At 33.9% G+C, this 18,580-nt stretch overlaps 1 protein-coding gene across 1 annotated transcript in view; it reads left to right on the top strand.

The window, feature by feature from the left end:
* Positions 1-18,580, top strand: part of MEF2C (myocyte enhancer factor 2C) — a 124,860-nt gene that overhangs the window by 32,666 nt on the left and 73,614 nt on the right. The window contains 1 exon segment of the mRNA XM_056513717.1: positions 17,054-17,248. Within this exon segment, the coding sequence (XP_056369692.1) occupies positions 17,195-17,248 (54 nt within the window). The 5' untranslated portion in view covers positions 17,054-17,194.

Here is an 18,580-nt window from a genome sequence, read left to right as displayed (position 1 = left end):
TAAACAAAGAAAAGGTTTTCCATCTATTGGAGCCAAGAAAAAAAATGACAACTGAGCAACAAGATCTAACAAGGGAAATAAATCAGCCAGTCCTTGTCCCAGGATGCTAGTGTTGAAAAGTAAATCCATGAGCTGGTATGGGAAAATGTTGGATGATTAAAATTACATGACAGTATCCAAAGTATCCCAGTAACTTTATCCCAAGCTCCTCAGTAGTTTAGGAATTTTAACAACAAAAGCTGCAATTTTAAAGTTCCTAATTTATTCTTGAACAAATTCAAAGTATTTTATAGTTGTTTCATGCAAAATTGCAGAATGGAGCCTTTGATTCCTCAGTGTTCATCTCTAAGTAACAGGACTGGAATCTTTGTATTAACACAGCAGGTGGAGAGTAAGAGGATGATGATGATGATGAACATTTCTATTTTAATGTTCTGTGCTTAATTTTTGTGATGCTTCATTATTGTATAACACTGCTGTAATCTGTGAGGATTTACAGCCTTCCTTATCATGTCAGCTCATCACTTTCCAGAGTCAACCAGTGAACTTATTGGAGAGACTGAGAAGCACCAGCATATTTTTCTTTCATTTAAATGAGCTAATATCTTAGTGATATGTGTTTTAATGCTATTTAGAGTCTGCAGCTTTGATATTAAAGTGGTCTTGGGCATTTAATACATTTAATATTTCCCAACTTTTTTTCCAAAGTCTCAGCTTGTAAAAATCAATAGAAAAATTCCAAAATAATTTCATGTGCACAGAAGCAATCAGGAAGTGTGATATTATTTTCATGAACTCTATTTGCAGGCATTCTGAATTTTGAAATCATTGTAAAAACATCTTGAAATAGGGTATGGCATGTTGTTGACATTTCAATTTAGTAGAAGCTGATACTGACTTGGATAGTGTTCACTTTTGCAACACAGCATCGGTAGATTGCAGGAAAAAATGTACTTAGAGCATTTCATCATGCATAATTTTTTATATTTATTGTAAAAAAGAGAATGCTGGAGATTTTTTACCTGGAGATATTGTGGTAAATAAACCACAATTTAATACATTTTCTTGGAAAATATGCTGTTTAATAGCACTGCACTGATACTTACTGGTCATTTATGCATAACCTAGTTGTAAAATTATCTTTGTATTGCCTACAAAAAGAGGAAATTTAAGTTTACAGCCTAGGAAATCCCTCTGACACAATATTTCCATACAATTAAGAACTTATTTCAATTATTCTGCTCCTACTGTTAGAATATTTTACAGCAGATTTATTATCAGGAAGACACACTAACCTTGAGTCTTATCCAAAACATGGTTTTATTCTAAAAAAGTATGAGAAAAAATATGCAGTTCTCATCTGAGTCTTGTTTATTGTATCATTTGTAAAGTACTGCTTGTTTTGCACTTTGAATATTATTAATTACCTCGAACTGTCTTGAGGGCCAGAAGTGAATTTTCTGTTACAGACATAACAATTAAGTAGATATGAAATGTATTTTGTCCAGTCGTTTTTTCTGTTCATTGGAAAATTGAAATTAATCTCTTTTGCTTGAGGCTGCATAGTTTACTGCCATTAGTTGGGGACAGTAAAAGTCATGAATTTTCAGTAATAGAGAAGCCTTGGGATTTTCAGCTGTTTCTGAGATCTTAATCAAAAATATTACTGATTGCTTGGGAATCAGTGAACATACTCCTGAGAAAAAAAAAAAAGAAGGCAGCATAACCCTAGTATTATTCACAATGTTTTGTTAAAAGCAACAGTGATTCATAATGATTATTATTTTATCATAATGTGACATAGTGAGGAATTCCAATATTATCCATTTTTGCTCTATGTAAATGGCTCAGAAGTATCAGTGCTTTTGATCTTTTTTAAACAGTCTTGCTCACATGAGCAGCTTTTAACACTTAGATTTTCCTTTTGACCTCTCAGCATACTAAGTCTTAACATACTCAAAAGCCTTTTCCAATTCAAGGGTTGTGAATCCATAACCTTGTTGCCACCAGACACTTCAGTAACAATATAATAAAGTCTGGTTGAAGAGAATTAACTGCACTGATGACAGAAACTCCAGCCTGTAAGATTAATGGAAACAGCATTTCTGAATCTTTGAAGGACTTTAAAGGTGAGAAAAGGTCCTTAAAAACTGTCATATTTCACTTCACTTCTACTGTTGCACATTATATTATTCTTTGTTGGTATCAATTACATTTTTTCCAATTTTAACCATATATGAATGAATAGGAGTTAAGCATTTTTAAAAATACATTGAGTAATGTCCAGTCAGACTACTGAGTTTCCTTGGGGAACCTTGGGGTTTTTTGGATGTCTTTCAAATCAAAAAGAGGAAGTACTTCCTTTTGCACCATGTCAAGACAAGGATACACACTCTCATACATGCACACACACACATAAAAGGCAATATGCAAGTCACTTCAGAGTTTACAGGTTGCTACATGGAATCCTAAATAACAACAGGAAGAAAAATGAATAATGTTTTGTAAAAAAACAGCTGCTGATTTATGCAGTGTTTCAAGAATTAAAATAATGCTGTGCAAAATACGGGGAGTAAAGACAGTCGTTCAGATTAACCATCACAGTCAGGGTGCTTAACAAAGCAACAGGTTTAACTTTCCGTGAATAAACGCGTGTAAACTATTTTAAATCATTCTCTTTATAAAAAATATGGTTGCAGGCAGCATTCAGATTTCATTTTCAGCAGTGTAAATATGAAATAAGAGAACTGGCTCAGGGCCATGAATCTGAATAGCCAGTATCACAGTGCTGGCCCTGGGGCTACAGTGCACATCTTTACAATCCATTTATAGCAGCAATAAGGAGGTGCTGTGTTTTCAGAGGATTGTGTTGACAACAAAGTGCATCAGCGAAGGCCACCTCACCCACAGTGAAGGTCTGCATTTTAAAACAGCACTAAAACAAAGTAGTAATTGTGTTTTGACAAGGGTCTTAACTATTTACAGCAGAACAGCCAGAACTGCGAATAGTGCTGGATCTCTCAAAACTCTAACTCCAAACCTGGAGGACATGCTATTTATTACCAGGGGCTTCTTCTTTGTAGCTTTTTGTAAAATGCAGTCTCCATTATCAATGTAAACATTCAGAAACCCAGGCTAAGACTTCTTTTTAAAATGCAGACTTGATTTATGACAGCTGCATAGGATCGTTAATCATATATTGTCTTTATGGGAGCTTTTTTCTAACATATGTTAATTGGCTGTTTTCTGTGACAAATTATGAGCTCTTACTTTGATGAGGTTCAATTGCAATCATGTTGGAGTTGAGTATGTAGAGTTTCCAGCCCCCACTGGCTCCTTAAACCACTACAAACATCTGCACGTCACTGCAGTGCTGAGTAATGGCAGGATTTGGGTTGATCTGATCTCTGTGCTGAGGTTTTTTCCACAGGATATTTTCAGCTCTTTGCACTAAATCTGTTACAGGGTTTGCTGGTTTTTGCAAAAGAGCTAAAATTAATATCTTGCATGGGATTATTAGAATACAATGAGAAATAATTAACAATATACTGAACTATTATTTAATATTCAGAAATCTCAGTGTCTTATTAGACATTCTCTCTCAGCTTTACTGCATTCAAGTTTAACAGTGTCATGCAGAATTTCCAGAAACAAAAATGCTGCCTGCTTTTTCTAGCCAATGGGTTTTTTTAATTCTTAAATATAATATTTGGAAGTTTAAAAAAAAAAATTAGTTTAGAAGTGATTAACATCACTTCAATTTTTTTTTAATTTTTGCAGAAACTTGCACATCTTCCTGTTAGTAAAGAAAATTTTGCACTGAAAGTTATTGTCTTTCTATCTCTTTTATATTAAAGAAAATCATGCTTGCATATATTCAGTACATAAATTAAAGAAATTCAGAGAAAAAAAACACAATTGAAGTTGCTACATTTTTCATTTGGTACTTAATCTTTTGATTATACTTGGACACCTTATCATATTTTATACAGTGATTCATTGAAAATACTGAGACAAAAAAATGTGTGCTGTATTTTCATGTTTTACTCAAAGCTGTAGTCAGGGTGGATGAGCAGAAATATGAAATCATATATATATTTTAATAGTGGGAGTGCAGCCTGGTCCTAAAACTGTGTCAAACAGTATCAATTACATTGCAATTAATTTAGCAGAACAACACACAGCTCAGCTTTCACCTAAACCAAATGGCATTAGATAAATCTGTCCGTTTGATCTTCAGAGAAAAGATGGGGGTTAAATTTCCAAGCAGGTGTTAGAGTTTAGAACAAGAGCCAGATGTGTATGGAAGCTACTTCAGTCTCCTGAGGGTGGATTTAATTCAGCTATTTCCCTGGAGCAGCACACAGTCGATGAGTTCCAAATCCTGGAGCTACCTGCCTTTATGTGAATTCATGGGAATGTTTCTTCACAGATTGTAATTGAACATATGTGGGAAAATTAGACCAGAAATTAAAGGTAAAAAAGGTTAACCTCAGAATTTACATGGACATCATATTTCTTTGCCTTTCTTCGATGGAGAGGTGGCATCCAAATGGAATGCTTACAGAAGAGATGTATTAGGAAAAGGAGAATTGTAAGCAGTGCAAAACTCAGACCATGGATATTTAATATGTTTCTCTAATCGCCGCTTTTTGTCAGCAGTATTTTACAAGTGAGGATATGTAGGTCAAAGGCAGCACAGTGAAGATCATTACAGATAGGTGAATTGGAGAGAGATTTCAAAATTATTATTTTGAATCTGTTGTCCCTACTTCAGAACATCGGTGAAAGAAAAGTGATGCATTGTGTCTTGAAATAATCTACAAATGACATTGAGTTCTACTAGCTTACACAAGCTTAGTTGGCTCTAAGAAAATAAAACAAGGTAAAGGGATATATACATGTGAAAGGCAGGGATTGGTGTTTTATTGGATTTTGAGGCCTGTGAGCCATGTGTCTTAATTGGGGCCAGTTGGGATCATTTAATAATTGCTGTCAGAAGATCAAATTTAATTCTCTTTATAAAAAGACCACAGTGGGATAGAGTTAAACAAATTGTCATCTGAGATTTCAAATGAACTAAGCTTTAATTAGGTTGATTAGGATGCTTTAAGAGAGAAAAGGAAACAGGAAATTGATGTATCTGCGGTGTACCATGATGGACCTTATATGACAGTACATTCAAATATCTTTATTTCAAGAAGATATACATTAGCATAAAGGATGATAGAGCTACAACAACATGCACATATAAAGGCATTAGGTATACAAGGTAACTATAACTTTCTGAAAAGAATGGTTTTAAATATAACAATAATAACAATATTTTATAAAATAACAATATAACAATATTTTTCTGATTTTCTGATAATCTTGGCCCTTAACATTGCTTTTATATATTTTTAAATAATCTAAATTATCTACTTGATTTGTTTACGTACTCACTGATTATGCCAGGCGAGAAATATAGTCCTCAGAATTTCTCTATTGCATAATAAATATTCACTGTACTTAGTTCACAGAACATTTGCATGAAAAAATCCACAGGTTCCTTATCCCCAAATTTCCAACAGAGAAACAGAGTAAAAACTGAGACATGCAATACTTTTGACAGAAGAGGGAGCAGATCTCAGACAACTTTGTATCCCAACCTTGAATCCAATTCTTTGAATTGTGCTGCCTTCTACTTTTGCCACAGCTTCTTGTTTGTAAGGATGTATTTTATCCTTGTAAGGATGTATTTTATCAGAAATCATCTTACATATTAATAGAGCTCAAAAAGTGCAATTTCTGAGAAAACATAATGTACATTCACAGCCACAATAAGATTTAGCTAATGTATCTTTGTATTGATTATGTATTTGCTTTTTCAGCATGCTTTTAGGAAAATTGTAAGATAAGCAATGATCCTATCAGACAAGCAAAATGCTCGTTGAAGATAAAAGGGAGACTATCAAGCAAATTCCACTGTATTTTCCTTCTTCAAATTAAGAACATTTTATGTCTGTTTTCTGATATTTGTCAAGGATGTTGACTTTTTGCATTGGCTATTGCCAAATGCAGTGCACTGTATACGAGTAATAAATAAATAAATCCAGCTGCATGTGCGAGTGGAGTGATTGCAGCTGAGGTTCTGCAAGCAGGGTGTGATGCTCACTTGTGGCATTTATAGTTACAGAGAGTAGCAGGTGTACCTCTGTGGTAAACACCATCCCTTTCAGTAGGTGACTTTGCTTCTGCAAGTCTTGAGGTGAGAGCTGTCAGACTCCAATCCTGTGAAAAATTAGAAGATCAAATCCTCACGTGGAAAGTATGAATTAGTTACTCAGCACAGTTTTCAAAAATTAATATGAACTCTGATGTAGTTGAGCAGCACACTTTATTAGATAAGGCTATTTGTGTCTTTGCAGCTAATGCTGATACAAATCTGCAGCTTTTTTAGCTCTTTATCATATCACAGCATAACTTCTCAGTGTGCTGTGTATCTTAGGTTTCTCTCTTTCTCTATTTACATGTGAATATTTTTAACAGAAATATATATATTGTTTATCTGTTTTTTAACCACTAAGGACAAAATAAAATTTGAAGAATATCCCATTAAGCTAGAACAGCTTCCTCAATAGACTTTTTAAGCTGGTTATTTCAGACCATTTTTTTTCACCCAAGAGGCATTTCTTTAAAGTATTTTACACAGCAAATTCCATGTTATCTTTCCTTTCTTATAAGCAGCTTATCTGCTTATGCATTTTCCTTGTTTCAAACCAGTGGGAATCCAGTTTATATCTTCCAGCATGGGAAGATCCTTCTTGTCAAGATGCAGCCAGGAGGTAGAAAGCAAATAGTTCTGCCAGTTATGTGTGGCAGGCTGATGCAAACAGATACAGCAACATGCTTTCTTTCTCAGTAGTCATAACCTTCCACTTCTCCAACAGGTGCTTCATCCTGGGCATGCAGAATGGCAGAATGAGGCACAAGGCAATATATTGGGAAGTTTGTTTCCTATCAAGTGGCTTGTAAATTCTTTGCAATTGCAAGTGCTTTGTTGCTATACTGCCACTGTAGTTTTCTTCCCTTCTTTCAGAGCAAATCCATTCTGAATTCATGTGTTTCTACGTAAATTGTCTGAATCTTGTTTGTTTAACAGCAGCAACCTGTCCTAATAATGACCTTTGCCATTATAAAGGACCCATATTTCACAGAGGTAGTTCCTGACTTCTCTGCACTGATATATAGTGTGGGGCTTCTTTATTATTAGCCCTATTATGTACCTGCCATTTCATCTCCTTTTGTCCTTGAGAAAAAAAAATTATCTGAATGGGATTGGAAGACTTTTGAGTTGTCATGGTCATTGGAAGATTGATATATTTCCCTTGCTTTTTTTTTCTTTGCCCTTCTTCTTCCTTCTCCTCATTTTAAGCCTGCAGCTGTCTCTGGGCAAGCAGATGTGTTCAGGGAGTGTCATAGTTTTTTATATTCAGACTGTTACCAGCTTAGCAGCTCTCCACAATGTTATGCAGTCTACATTTCAGAAGAACTATATTTAATTCTTGACATTTCTGGAAAGGTCAGGAATTACAGCAAAAATAATGCGTTTCTAGAGCTGAGTATACAAAAAAGTGAAGCAGGATAACTCTGTGTCTAATCATTCCTCTTTAAGAAAGAAATTACCAGATGAAAGGTACAGTGATCTGAAGTTGCATTAAAGAACTAATAAAAGTACTTAAACATGAGTTATGTGTTTAGATTTATGCTATGAGAAAACCATCTTTTCATTTCTGTGGTAGTATAGTTGTAGCTGAAGTGGTCTAACACCACAGACTGTTTCTAGACAGAAATAATATATCTTATTTTCCAGCTTCTATAGCTGGAAATAAACTATCAGTTTGGGGTACACTGAGGAGCCAAAGAATTATACAACATAAAGGTAATTGATTTTTTCCAGAATTTTAGGTCTATATTAGGTACTAACTCTGCTCACAAAATCTATCCATCTTCTTTTTTCAGTACTAGTGGTGGATCTGTTACCATGTCATGAGCTAAAAGGAATAGAAATAGAAACCAGTAATACAGAAATCAGTAATATTGTCTAAATTTTAAAACATGTCTGTCTGAAACTCCTTCCATCTTTGGAGAGTCAGTGATGGACTTGGGTGGCTGGTTGCATCATACAAGATCTAATAGAAAAAAATAAATTTTTAAATATCTAAGGTATCATAATTAAAATTGTCAAGCCTGAGTAAGTGTTATCATGCAGCAAAATACTATCAAATAGCTTGAGAGACTGGCATACAGACATTCCACAACACTCCAAAAGTTTGTACAGATTTTGTGGAATTTCAGTGGCTCAGGACATCTGTGAGAACCTTTCATGTTTAATTACTTCATTTCTCTGGTAGGAAGCTGAATCTTGTTAAGGGATATGCCCAAGAGTCATTGTCCATTTTTGGCTTGAGTAGCTAGCCAAATTCAAGGTATTATATAGGTTGTTGTGATTAGAACAGGGAAACTGATAAGTGACTCAAATATTTCCTTAATATTGTTTGTTTACAAAGGTTTATTATATCTCTAGGTGCAGCAAGCCTTGGGAATTGATGTCCATTATCAAGTATTCATGTTTGAGTTCCTTATCCCATCAGCTGAGCTCTTTCCCAGTGTCTCTATATATTCAGCTTCTTCTTATCATTACAAGTTACAAACCTCTACAAAATAATACCTAATGGAGGTCTTTCCTATGTTTTTTTTTTCTTTTTAATTTTCAGGACTATAAGATCACAGAAGTTATGCTTACCAGCAAAATCCTATAACTTCTATTTCTTTCATCTTCCAGACACCACTCAAATTACTCTTAAAATGGCAGCACCATAAGCCACACTTCCAATCCAGAAAAAAATGTTATGCTACCCCAACATATTTATACAGTTTTTCTGTCAAGACATTTCCCATCCCAAATCTGAAACAGTTTTATTTTCATTCAAGCTTTACCTTGGCAATTTTTGTCACTTACTTTAATTATGTTGGAAAGGATTCCTTTCATTAACCCCTTGACAATATTTCCATAGAGTCTGTTCTCTGCTGGAGGTTTTCTTATAATGAGGAACGTATTCACATCTCAGGACTTTTTCTTTTAATTTCTACATTCATGTTCCCAGTTTTATGGTACTTTCATCCACAGTTGTTTCCCCTATTCTTCCTCCTTAGATGATCCTTCCTAATTTTCAGCTTAGTCTTTGAACTAACTACAGTGCTCAGTCATTTATTTGCCTGGTAATTTAGAGATGCTTTGGGTTCTCATTATGGTTTGTTCCATTTATTTACACCACAAAAATTCTGTTTCTAAAAGCTTTTTCCTTTCTCTAAAAACTTCCTGAAATGATTAATTTGGAAATGTGTAAGATGTTCCTTTTCAAAATATGATTATGAGGTTTCTGCAATCCAAGTCTCTGATCCTCCTCAAAGAGATGAAGTGGTAGTGCAACACAAAACTGGAACAGAAGAGCTCAGCTATGTTGTTAAACTATAGATTCACATGATTACAGTGAGAAAAAGAATAATTCCTTTGGAGGATTCCAGAGGATTCTTTGAGTGAGAAGAGGATCCTGGGTCAGGATGTATAAAATCTCTCCGGAGTTTGTTGGATGATGACAAAGGAGAACTGTGTAGTTCTTGACAAGTTCATCCATTTTATCCAAAATTTAATTATTTTCTCCATCCATTCCACCTATTGCTTCTAGACTCAACATTGACCATAACTTAGATAGACACTGTCTAAGTGCATGTATCAGGCTTCCTAGCATTCAGCAAATTATAAGCAGAAAGTAATCAAAAATCAGTTAGGAAATAATCCTTTTTAAAATTAATTCATAGTTTCTTCAGTAGAGGAAATCTAAAATTGATATTGGCATTACTAAGCACTTGTACCCAAGTTCAGACGATGATTTGATATTATATTATAGAGTTTGTTCCAATAATACCTGGAATTCATAAAAGCTATTGTGGGGATTTAAGTTCCACAAGCTTCCTCACATGCAAACACTAGTAACAAATCTGTACCTCTTGATCTAACCACACTTAGAGACTGCTTTCAGGTGATGCAATAACTTAACACTAGAGATCTTACATTTTCCTGTAATAAGCCAATACCCTCCAAATTCCTTTGTGCTTAAGACTGCTCCCAAACTGTAACACTAGTATTTTACCTGGTGTGTAATATGTCTTTCAGTACTAGCAGACCCAAATCAGAGTAGCTCCAAGACCTTTTCAACTCACAAGGCACTAACCTTGTGACCACTGCTGACCACTAAAGTGCTTCCTCTTCTTTAGCTCAATAAATCACAGACTGAATTTGTAAAACACCTTTCATCATATTCTTTACACATCTAGTAAATATAATGCAATCCAATCAAATTATTAGCTCAAAACTGCCAACACTCCTATGTGAATTTGCAGTGGTCCAATTTCCCTACTCCATTTTCAGTCAGGTTCTTGTTCCTAGACACTGTCTCCATTTCAGACTGATTAGGTGATTCAGTTTTTAGTCCTTTTTTTTTTTCCCCCTTTATTATTAGTATGTCCAATTGAATAAACTGTTATGCTTGGCCCAGTCAGAAGTACTTATGGATCTTATTCTATATATATTGGTCAAAATTCCATTATGTCCTTCTAGGTGCTAAGGGTACATCATGAGCCTAATCATAAACATATAAACCTTTTCTTCAAACTATTTACCCTAAAGTTTTTTCTTTTGGATGATGGGTACATATGGAAATACCACCCTATAATTATTGTCATTTTAAAATTGGCTCTTCACAGGTATATATTTTATACTAACATTCCACTTAATAGTTTTCCTTAAAATCTGAGTTAGTGTCTGCATTACTTGCTTTACAAACCCGACAGTCCTCTTCATTTTAGCATCTGCAGAAATGTTGTAAATTTGCCAGGTCTTCCTTTCTTCCTCAAGCATAGAAAGCACATATCTTAATGGACTCCAGGCAATCACTTTTCATCTGGTTGTTGCCTCTTGTGGGGCACTGCTGCAAGGAATGACTTATATCTCTGACAAATTCTACAATCACATCAAAGTATTTTAATCTCCTGTCATGGTTCTTTACCAGCATGACCAGGTTTGGTATAGCATGCATGCAATATTCATAAAATCTTCCACCACTGTGCTGGATGGATGTCTGTCAGGACATATTGTGAAAGACTAAAGTCACTCTTTTCATTTCATACAGGCAAGGATTGACTTAAATAGAGAGGTGGCTAGAGACAAGATATTCTGTGTGTGGATACCTCAGTATCTTGAAAAGCAGTGTCTGTGGAACAGTGAAACAGGGAAACTGGTTAGGAGGTATCATCTTCTCTGCTCTTTTGGCAATGATGTTTAGTTTGCCTCACAAAATTTTTAAGGGGAACTTTGAAAAACAAGAAACTCTTCCACCCACGATGCACAAGTTTTTGCTCTGTAAGATAACTTGGTACTGTATTTGAGTTATAAGCTGCATAGGCCACAGTTGTTTGAAGCTGTCTTACAATGATTCTTCAGAGGTGTTTCATTCCAAATTAAAAAAAATAAATCACATTGAAAAATACTCTCATGGCTATTCCAAGGCATAAAAAATAACAGTATTGATTAAGCCAGTAACTTAGCTGTGAGAGGAATTTTCTGCAATTCATTGCTACATTGTCATTATACTAGGAATATGTTGAAATGTAAATAAGCAAATATAAAGTACAGCTCTGAAAGTTCAGATTTGAAATAAACACATCTTTTATACATAAACAAATAAACATATAAATGGAGTATCAGTTGAAATAATCTTATGAGTCCATGCTTTCAAAATCAGTAGAAAAATTAATGAAATATGAGTTCAAATAAAATAATTTTTATCTTAAAATTCTACATAACAATTTACGTATTGGAAATTATTTTGTATTTTGCAACTTTATGAATATTTTGCTCCTGTCTCGGTTCAAAACTTCATTGCCCTGGAATTATTCTCCCTTGTTAACTAAGCTCATGCCATAAGTGAGAAACTAAAAAGTTAATAAGCTTTGGTAGCTACAGGTTACAAATATTTTCTTTATGTACAGATTTTTTGGTTTTTGAGACTAGTAGTCTCTAGTACTTAATTTATTATCATATATCCATTATAGCTTAAATGTTTGTTATATATTTCCTGTAGCCAAATGCATTATCTCCTGAGAGTTAAATTTAGTAGATTAAAATTAACTCTCTTCCAACCTTTTCATATGGCAGCCTGCCCATAAGATCAAAACACATAAGTGTAGGTTATGTTTGATTTCTAAATCAGAGTGTTGTGGACAGATGTTTGAAAGCTTAAAATTATTCAGATTCATTTTTGCATGGCTTTTTTCCTGAGAAACATAGTGTAGATCATACCATTGCTGCTTTACTGGTATATTGTCATGGTGATGGTATATATAATTTTATCATAACCTCCTGTTAATGGCCCAAACTTTTGTTGTGGCCATGCAACCAAACTACCATGTAAATGTAAGGAACCACTTCTATCTTTAATGTCAGCTGATCTCATTCAGATAACATGATAGATAATTCTTGTCACCCTTCTCTGCATTTCTTTAAACTATATCCAGCTCAAGGTGACAGACCCAAAATGAGGGATGTGTTCCATTGGTGCACTGTGCCCAGCTGTTTCTTCACTGTGTGTGAAAAACAAAAAGAAACTTTACTTTGTCTGTGTGTGGAACACAGTCAGCCAGGATTTTACAGAAACCTTTTCACATTTGAGTGACCATTTTGTCTTACCATGTGTCTCTCACTGTCAATGTTCATGGTTACGTCTTTGCAGCAAATTTTTCATCAGAAAAGTAGATGATGTGTTCTTACTCAGTACCTGCACATTTTTAGACACAGATTCAAAACTTGTTTGAGAAAACAGGTTTTCATAAAAAGATTTCTTAGACCTTTAAAGTCATTTTTATATATTAAGATAAGGATGGTGGAGAAAGGGAACAGCACCTTTTTCTTTACTTCCTTATATCAACATAATGTAAAAAAATAGTTTTGTTCTTCAGTTTTAATCTAATTAATCCACTCAGAATGTAAGCTGCTGAATGGAACAAAGACATCTTTATGACAAGTTTGTTACTTTTGTAAAGGAACCATGAAAATGCTATAAATGCTAGCACATTTTAACTTGGTTTTTCTCTGGCTGCCTTCTTGTTTATATATTAAATATTTTTACTGTCTTGTTTTGATACTCCTTATTTCTCCTGGTGTAACTGCTCAAAGGATTCTCTGTCTGGGGTGTTGCAGCACAGCAGATTCAGACAGTTCTGCTCAGAGAAGGAAGTGGAGAGTTTTGGTTCCCATTTTGCACTTCTGGAACAGTTTAGGGAAGGAAGCACCTTTACACCTTTTATTGTTCGTGGTTGCTGACATAATATCCTTCCCTGACTGCTCTGTGCGTGCTTCCTGCCATTCTGTCAAGATTCTTCTGTGTTGCAGAGAAGGGATAGAGGGTGTGCATGTGTGTGTATGTGTGTGCATATGTCTGTGTGTCAGCGTTCAAAAGAGAGACAGGAATGGTCAAATGATTTGCTGCATTTTTCCTTTAGCTCCTTTCCCTTCTCGAGGCTCAGATCAATCTGCTGTCAGATACCACTGCCTCTGCCAAGTCATATAATGAACAGAAGACTGCCAAAAATTAAGTTCCTCTTTTTTTAAGCAGTCTGGTTTGTTTTGGTTTTGATTTTTTGGGGTTTTTTTAGATACTTGGCATTGCAAAAAAATGCAGAAAACTATAACAAAACAGCATTTAACCCCGTGTTTCTTCAAATGCAGTTTGTTTGCACATTACTATATTATTAAGTTGGAAGTTTCCTTTTATGTGGAGCTACTTCAACAAAGCTCCCTTTTAGATTCTCTTGAATAATTGGAGTCTGCAGTTTGATTTGACTTTTGTAGTACATTCAACTTTTCTAGTCAATGTGCTTTATTAGTGTTAGTGAAATAACAATTTACCAGTTAACAGGAAATTTAAATACTTACTATTGCAACCCTTGGTTCAGCAAGAATTTTCAAAAGGTATTCAGAGATGAGGTGAAGTCCTAAATCCATGGGGATTTGTTGGTCTCCAGAGTTCTGTTTGACTTGGAAATTACCAGGCTTTAAAGGTTATAGCCCTTGCATTAGATGACTTGATTTATTTATCTGAATTTCATTGACTGGGAGTCAGTCCAGCTAAATTTTTTTATGCATGGACTAATGAAACATATAGAACTAGGAGCTAACATACAGTAAGAATAGCACTTGAAGGACTCTGTGTTGATAGGTGTGTGTCTGTGTAAAAGAGTAAGAGAAACAGGTCAATACCACAGGCTTTGTTGTAAGAATAGCAGATATTGGGGTTTTTTAAAAAGGAAATAAGTTTACTACAAAAATTGAAAAATTTTTATTTGAGATTGGACTAATAAGCAAAGTGCAAACTAGGGCATATAGGAAGAAAGATTTTTTTTTTTTTTTTTTTTAATCCACGCATGAAAACTTAACTCACTGCCGATTGAAGCAAATTGTTTCTTTGCAAATTATATGTTTCACACTTATGATCTAATTATATGTTTTATACAAAATTCTGCTTATCAAGCCTTGCATTAATTACTTTAAGATAATTTTGTGTAGATCACAGGAATTTTAAGGTTCTGACTTTAAAAGTATCTGTAAAACCTGTTGTTTGAAGACCGGTCTCAAACCATGGAACCGATACTTATGTGGGAGGGACTCAACATACTGCTCCTCCACTGTGATTTTTATCCTTCCTGGCAGAGTTTTCTCAGTATTAGGTGATTTTTTTATTTTTTTTTTTCTGAATTCACTCAGCATCTTGATCTGCAGAGCAGCTCATCCTTGCTAAGCAGGCACAGCTGCTCTAATCTCCCACCCTGCCCAGGGAATAGAAGTGTGGGCAGACAGAGCTCTGTGCACCAGCAGCACCACTGGCCCCAGCTGAACGACAGCACAGGGAGCTGTTCCACATGCACTTACTGTGGGTTAGAAAATGGGTTTTCTTCTACAGAGAAAGCCTGTTAGACTCTTTTGTCCTGTATGTGCATAGGAAACACCATTCTAATTTGTGCTCTGTGTTGGAGGTAAGGCTGTAGGAAAAACAGGAAAGAAACCCAATCTAAGGAAATGTAAAACTGTTTCTAAAAATAGACTGGGTTTGTTTGTCAACACTGAAAATCAGATAAGACTGTCTCCTAACTTTATTTGGAACAAAGCTTTTAAAAATACATGTACAAAATAAATTTATTTCAAAGCTTTGGCCTTCTTTTAACTTTTTTCTTTGCTGTTGCAAGTATGATCAATAACTTTTGTATCTTTTTAAGCAGTGAGAAGCTATTGTTTTCAAATATAAAAAGCAGCAAAGAATTTTTGCAGTCTGTATTTTGTTATATTTACAATATTAATTGTTCTACATTCTGTGCTCTGCATTATGGTGATGATATACAAATATGCCCAGAAAATAACATAAAAAGACATTCATATACAGAAACATAATAAGTACTCTACTTGAAGATTTGTTTTGCCCAACAGATTAATTACATCATAGTGGCTAGCTAGAAAACTCACACTGACTGCTTATTCATTAATTTTTTTTTCCTTAGATTAATAAAACACTTAAGCAGTTAAAATGTTTAATGTATGCTAAGAAAATCAAAAGAGAATTGAAGTTCAGAAAGAGCGAGATCTAGTTTTTCTACCGCAGTAACTTTGAATCAGAGTCAAATACTGGATTAAATGACCATGATATCATTTTAGTGTTATGTGTATATATATATATATACATATATAAATATATATATAAATATACTGTGAGAATTTATCAGGTTGACTGAGATGCCATAAGTTAAGAATAAATATGGAAGTACCAGCCTTTGCTTTAAAACTACAATTTTTTTTACTTCCAAGGCAATACTTTTACTACACTATGGAACTAACATAAAAACTTCAAAAGAACATTTAAATTCATATTTCTCAGATTTCCTTTTCCTATTCTGTGTTTCAAAAACCTTTGTGCTGTTCTATTAAAATATATATTAACATACAAATATGATAAACTAAGATTATAAAGGGGAAAAACTTGTGGATTTTACCTTATACTAGACAAAATAATTTTTGTGACTTTTTCTATTTCCATGAACTCTTTCATAGTTAAAAATATTTTGGATATGATAGAAACTAATTATGTGGTTTATAACATTTTATGAAATATGTTTGTGGCATTGTGTATTTTTATATAATGTACATTTCTCTCTTTAGCTCTGTGACAGAGCTCTATGGTAAAGCTCATGCATTACTAAAAGAGTGAAAATATTTTTTAAAACATTCTTAAAATTGTCATCTGCCTCTATTCTGTTTGTATAACAAAAGTTATTTGGAGGTTATAAATCTTTTGCAGAACATTTTAGAATTTACACTAAAATGAAATGAGAGAAAATTGCACCAGTGTTTTCTTCAAGTATCTTCAGTAGTACTTTTACTAATTTATATTCTTAAAGAATAAGGTCAAGAACTTTGGATTTAAAGCAGCTGACAACTCATATATCAAGTAACACTTTAATAAATGACCATCATATTTGCACAATGAGGGAAATTATCACCTCTGATGTCAAACCACAAAGTTGTTTTCCCTTCAGAAATAAATTAGCTGGCCTGCTTAGCATACATAGATACAGAAGAGTTAATTAACTCTCTGATTTAGGTAATTTTTCATACAATAGCTGTGAGTGATATTTAAAATTAGAGACAATTCCATTAAAATATTTACAATGTGTACTTCAGTTTTTTTCTTTATTTCTTGATATATTTGTTTGGTATTTTCTTTCATAAAAATAAGCCTTTAAATATTTTTTTCCTCCATTACTTGTTTATTAGGTGCAGTAAATTTTCATTATAATTTACTTGTACACTAAATCATAATGAGGATGTTTGGTCAGTTCCATATAGTAACTTTCATCTGGTTATCAATTTCATAATAACATTTGGTTTCCTTTCTGTGTTTAGCAGGAACGGATGCAGGGGACTGTGAACTGAGTAGTGCAAGTGCTGAAGAAGAAGGTTTGTTTTGAGGAAACAGGAAAGAGGAATAAAAGAGAAGGGAAAAATACGTAATTTTAAGGAAGAAGGAGAGAAAAAAAAACGGGGACTATGGGGAGAAAAAAGATTCAGATTACAAGGATTATGGATGAACGTAACAGACAGGTGAGTTGCAAAAATACCTGACTTGAGCATCATATTATGTTTGTAAGGGGGTTTATTATTAAAAGTGATTAAAAAGTTGGTAAGTTTGTGTACCTATGCATATACCAACATATATGTATACATATACACAGTGTATGTTAGACTACCAAGGAAAAGACACTTTTGGAAACAGCCTAAAACCTCACACACAGTGTTTTCAAGTTCAGTAACATGCACAGCTAGGAACTTATTACTTGAGGACATGATCCTACAAAGATTGCTCTGTGTGTTCTACTCCACACTGGCTTTGAGTTCAGTCTGGAATATATATAGTTAAGCAGACCTGTGAGTTGCTACAGTACTATATTTTATGCAGGACTTTTAGTACAATATTTCGTGAACTGTTATAAAATGAATTATTGTAATGTGAGCACTTTCATTTAAATTCAGACAGGCAAATTATTTGTGCTCCTTCACCTTTGCAGTCTCTTTATTTTTACCTCCTTCATATAAAAAAGACACTGCTTCATAAAATTTTCCCATCCAGATTTTAAGAAGAATTAGAGTAGTCTAACACAGTCTAAAATACCCATATAATAATACTAGCATTTGTAGTTATAAAACCAAGTGACCTCACTATTTAGCTAAGGCTAAATAGGTCCAACAGGACAGATTAACTAATTTCTAACTCTGCTTTAAATAAAATGGCTAGGGAGCTGTCACATATTATCAACACTATGTCTGCTAGTTAAAATATGTTCATAAATTAGGGAATTTGCTTCCCTGTTTTCACAAAAATAAAATTCAATAACTGATATCTTCAAATAATATTTGTGAAAATTGCTGTTGTTTACATTAGATGTAAATGAATGCATGTAGATTTTTTGTTGAAACTGAAGATCCACAATTGTAAGAATCTCTCCATGTAATTATTCAATACTATGATTAATGTTCTTCATACACCTGGTTGCAGTTTAGGAATAATAACCTGTAGCTGATTTTTAAGAACTTGATTCTGAGTTACTATTAATATAGTGGTACTACTAATTTCATCTATAAATGTCTTCATATATAGGGATTTTTCTTAAGGAGCTGTTAGTCACAGAGGATTTTATAAAGCCATAAAAAACTTCAGTCCAAGCATAGCAAAAAATTATAGTCCTTAATATGCTTTCCAAGAATTTGTAAATTTTTTGTGTTAGTAGTAACTTGTGATCTCTATGGCAGAAAATCACATGTAACAGCAAAATGCTCCTTATGACAGATGCATTTGGTGTTTTCCCTAAAGGTTGTCTGTTCTTGTGACACAAGCTAAAAAGCAATAATTCTAACATTATAGAAATATCATCAAAC

Source organism: Oenanthe melanoleuca, chromosome Z (assembly GCF_029582105.1).
Source record: "Oenanthe melanoleuca isolate GR-GAL-2019-014 chromosome Z, OMel1.0, whole genome shotgun sequence".
NCBI lineage: Eukaryota > Metazoa > Chordata > Aves > Passeriformes > Muscicapidae > Oenanthe > Oenanthe melanoleuca.
This window is presented reverse-complemented; position numbering and strand designations above follow the sequence as displayed.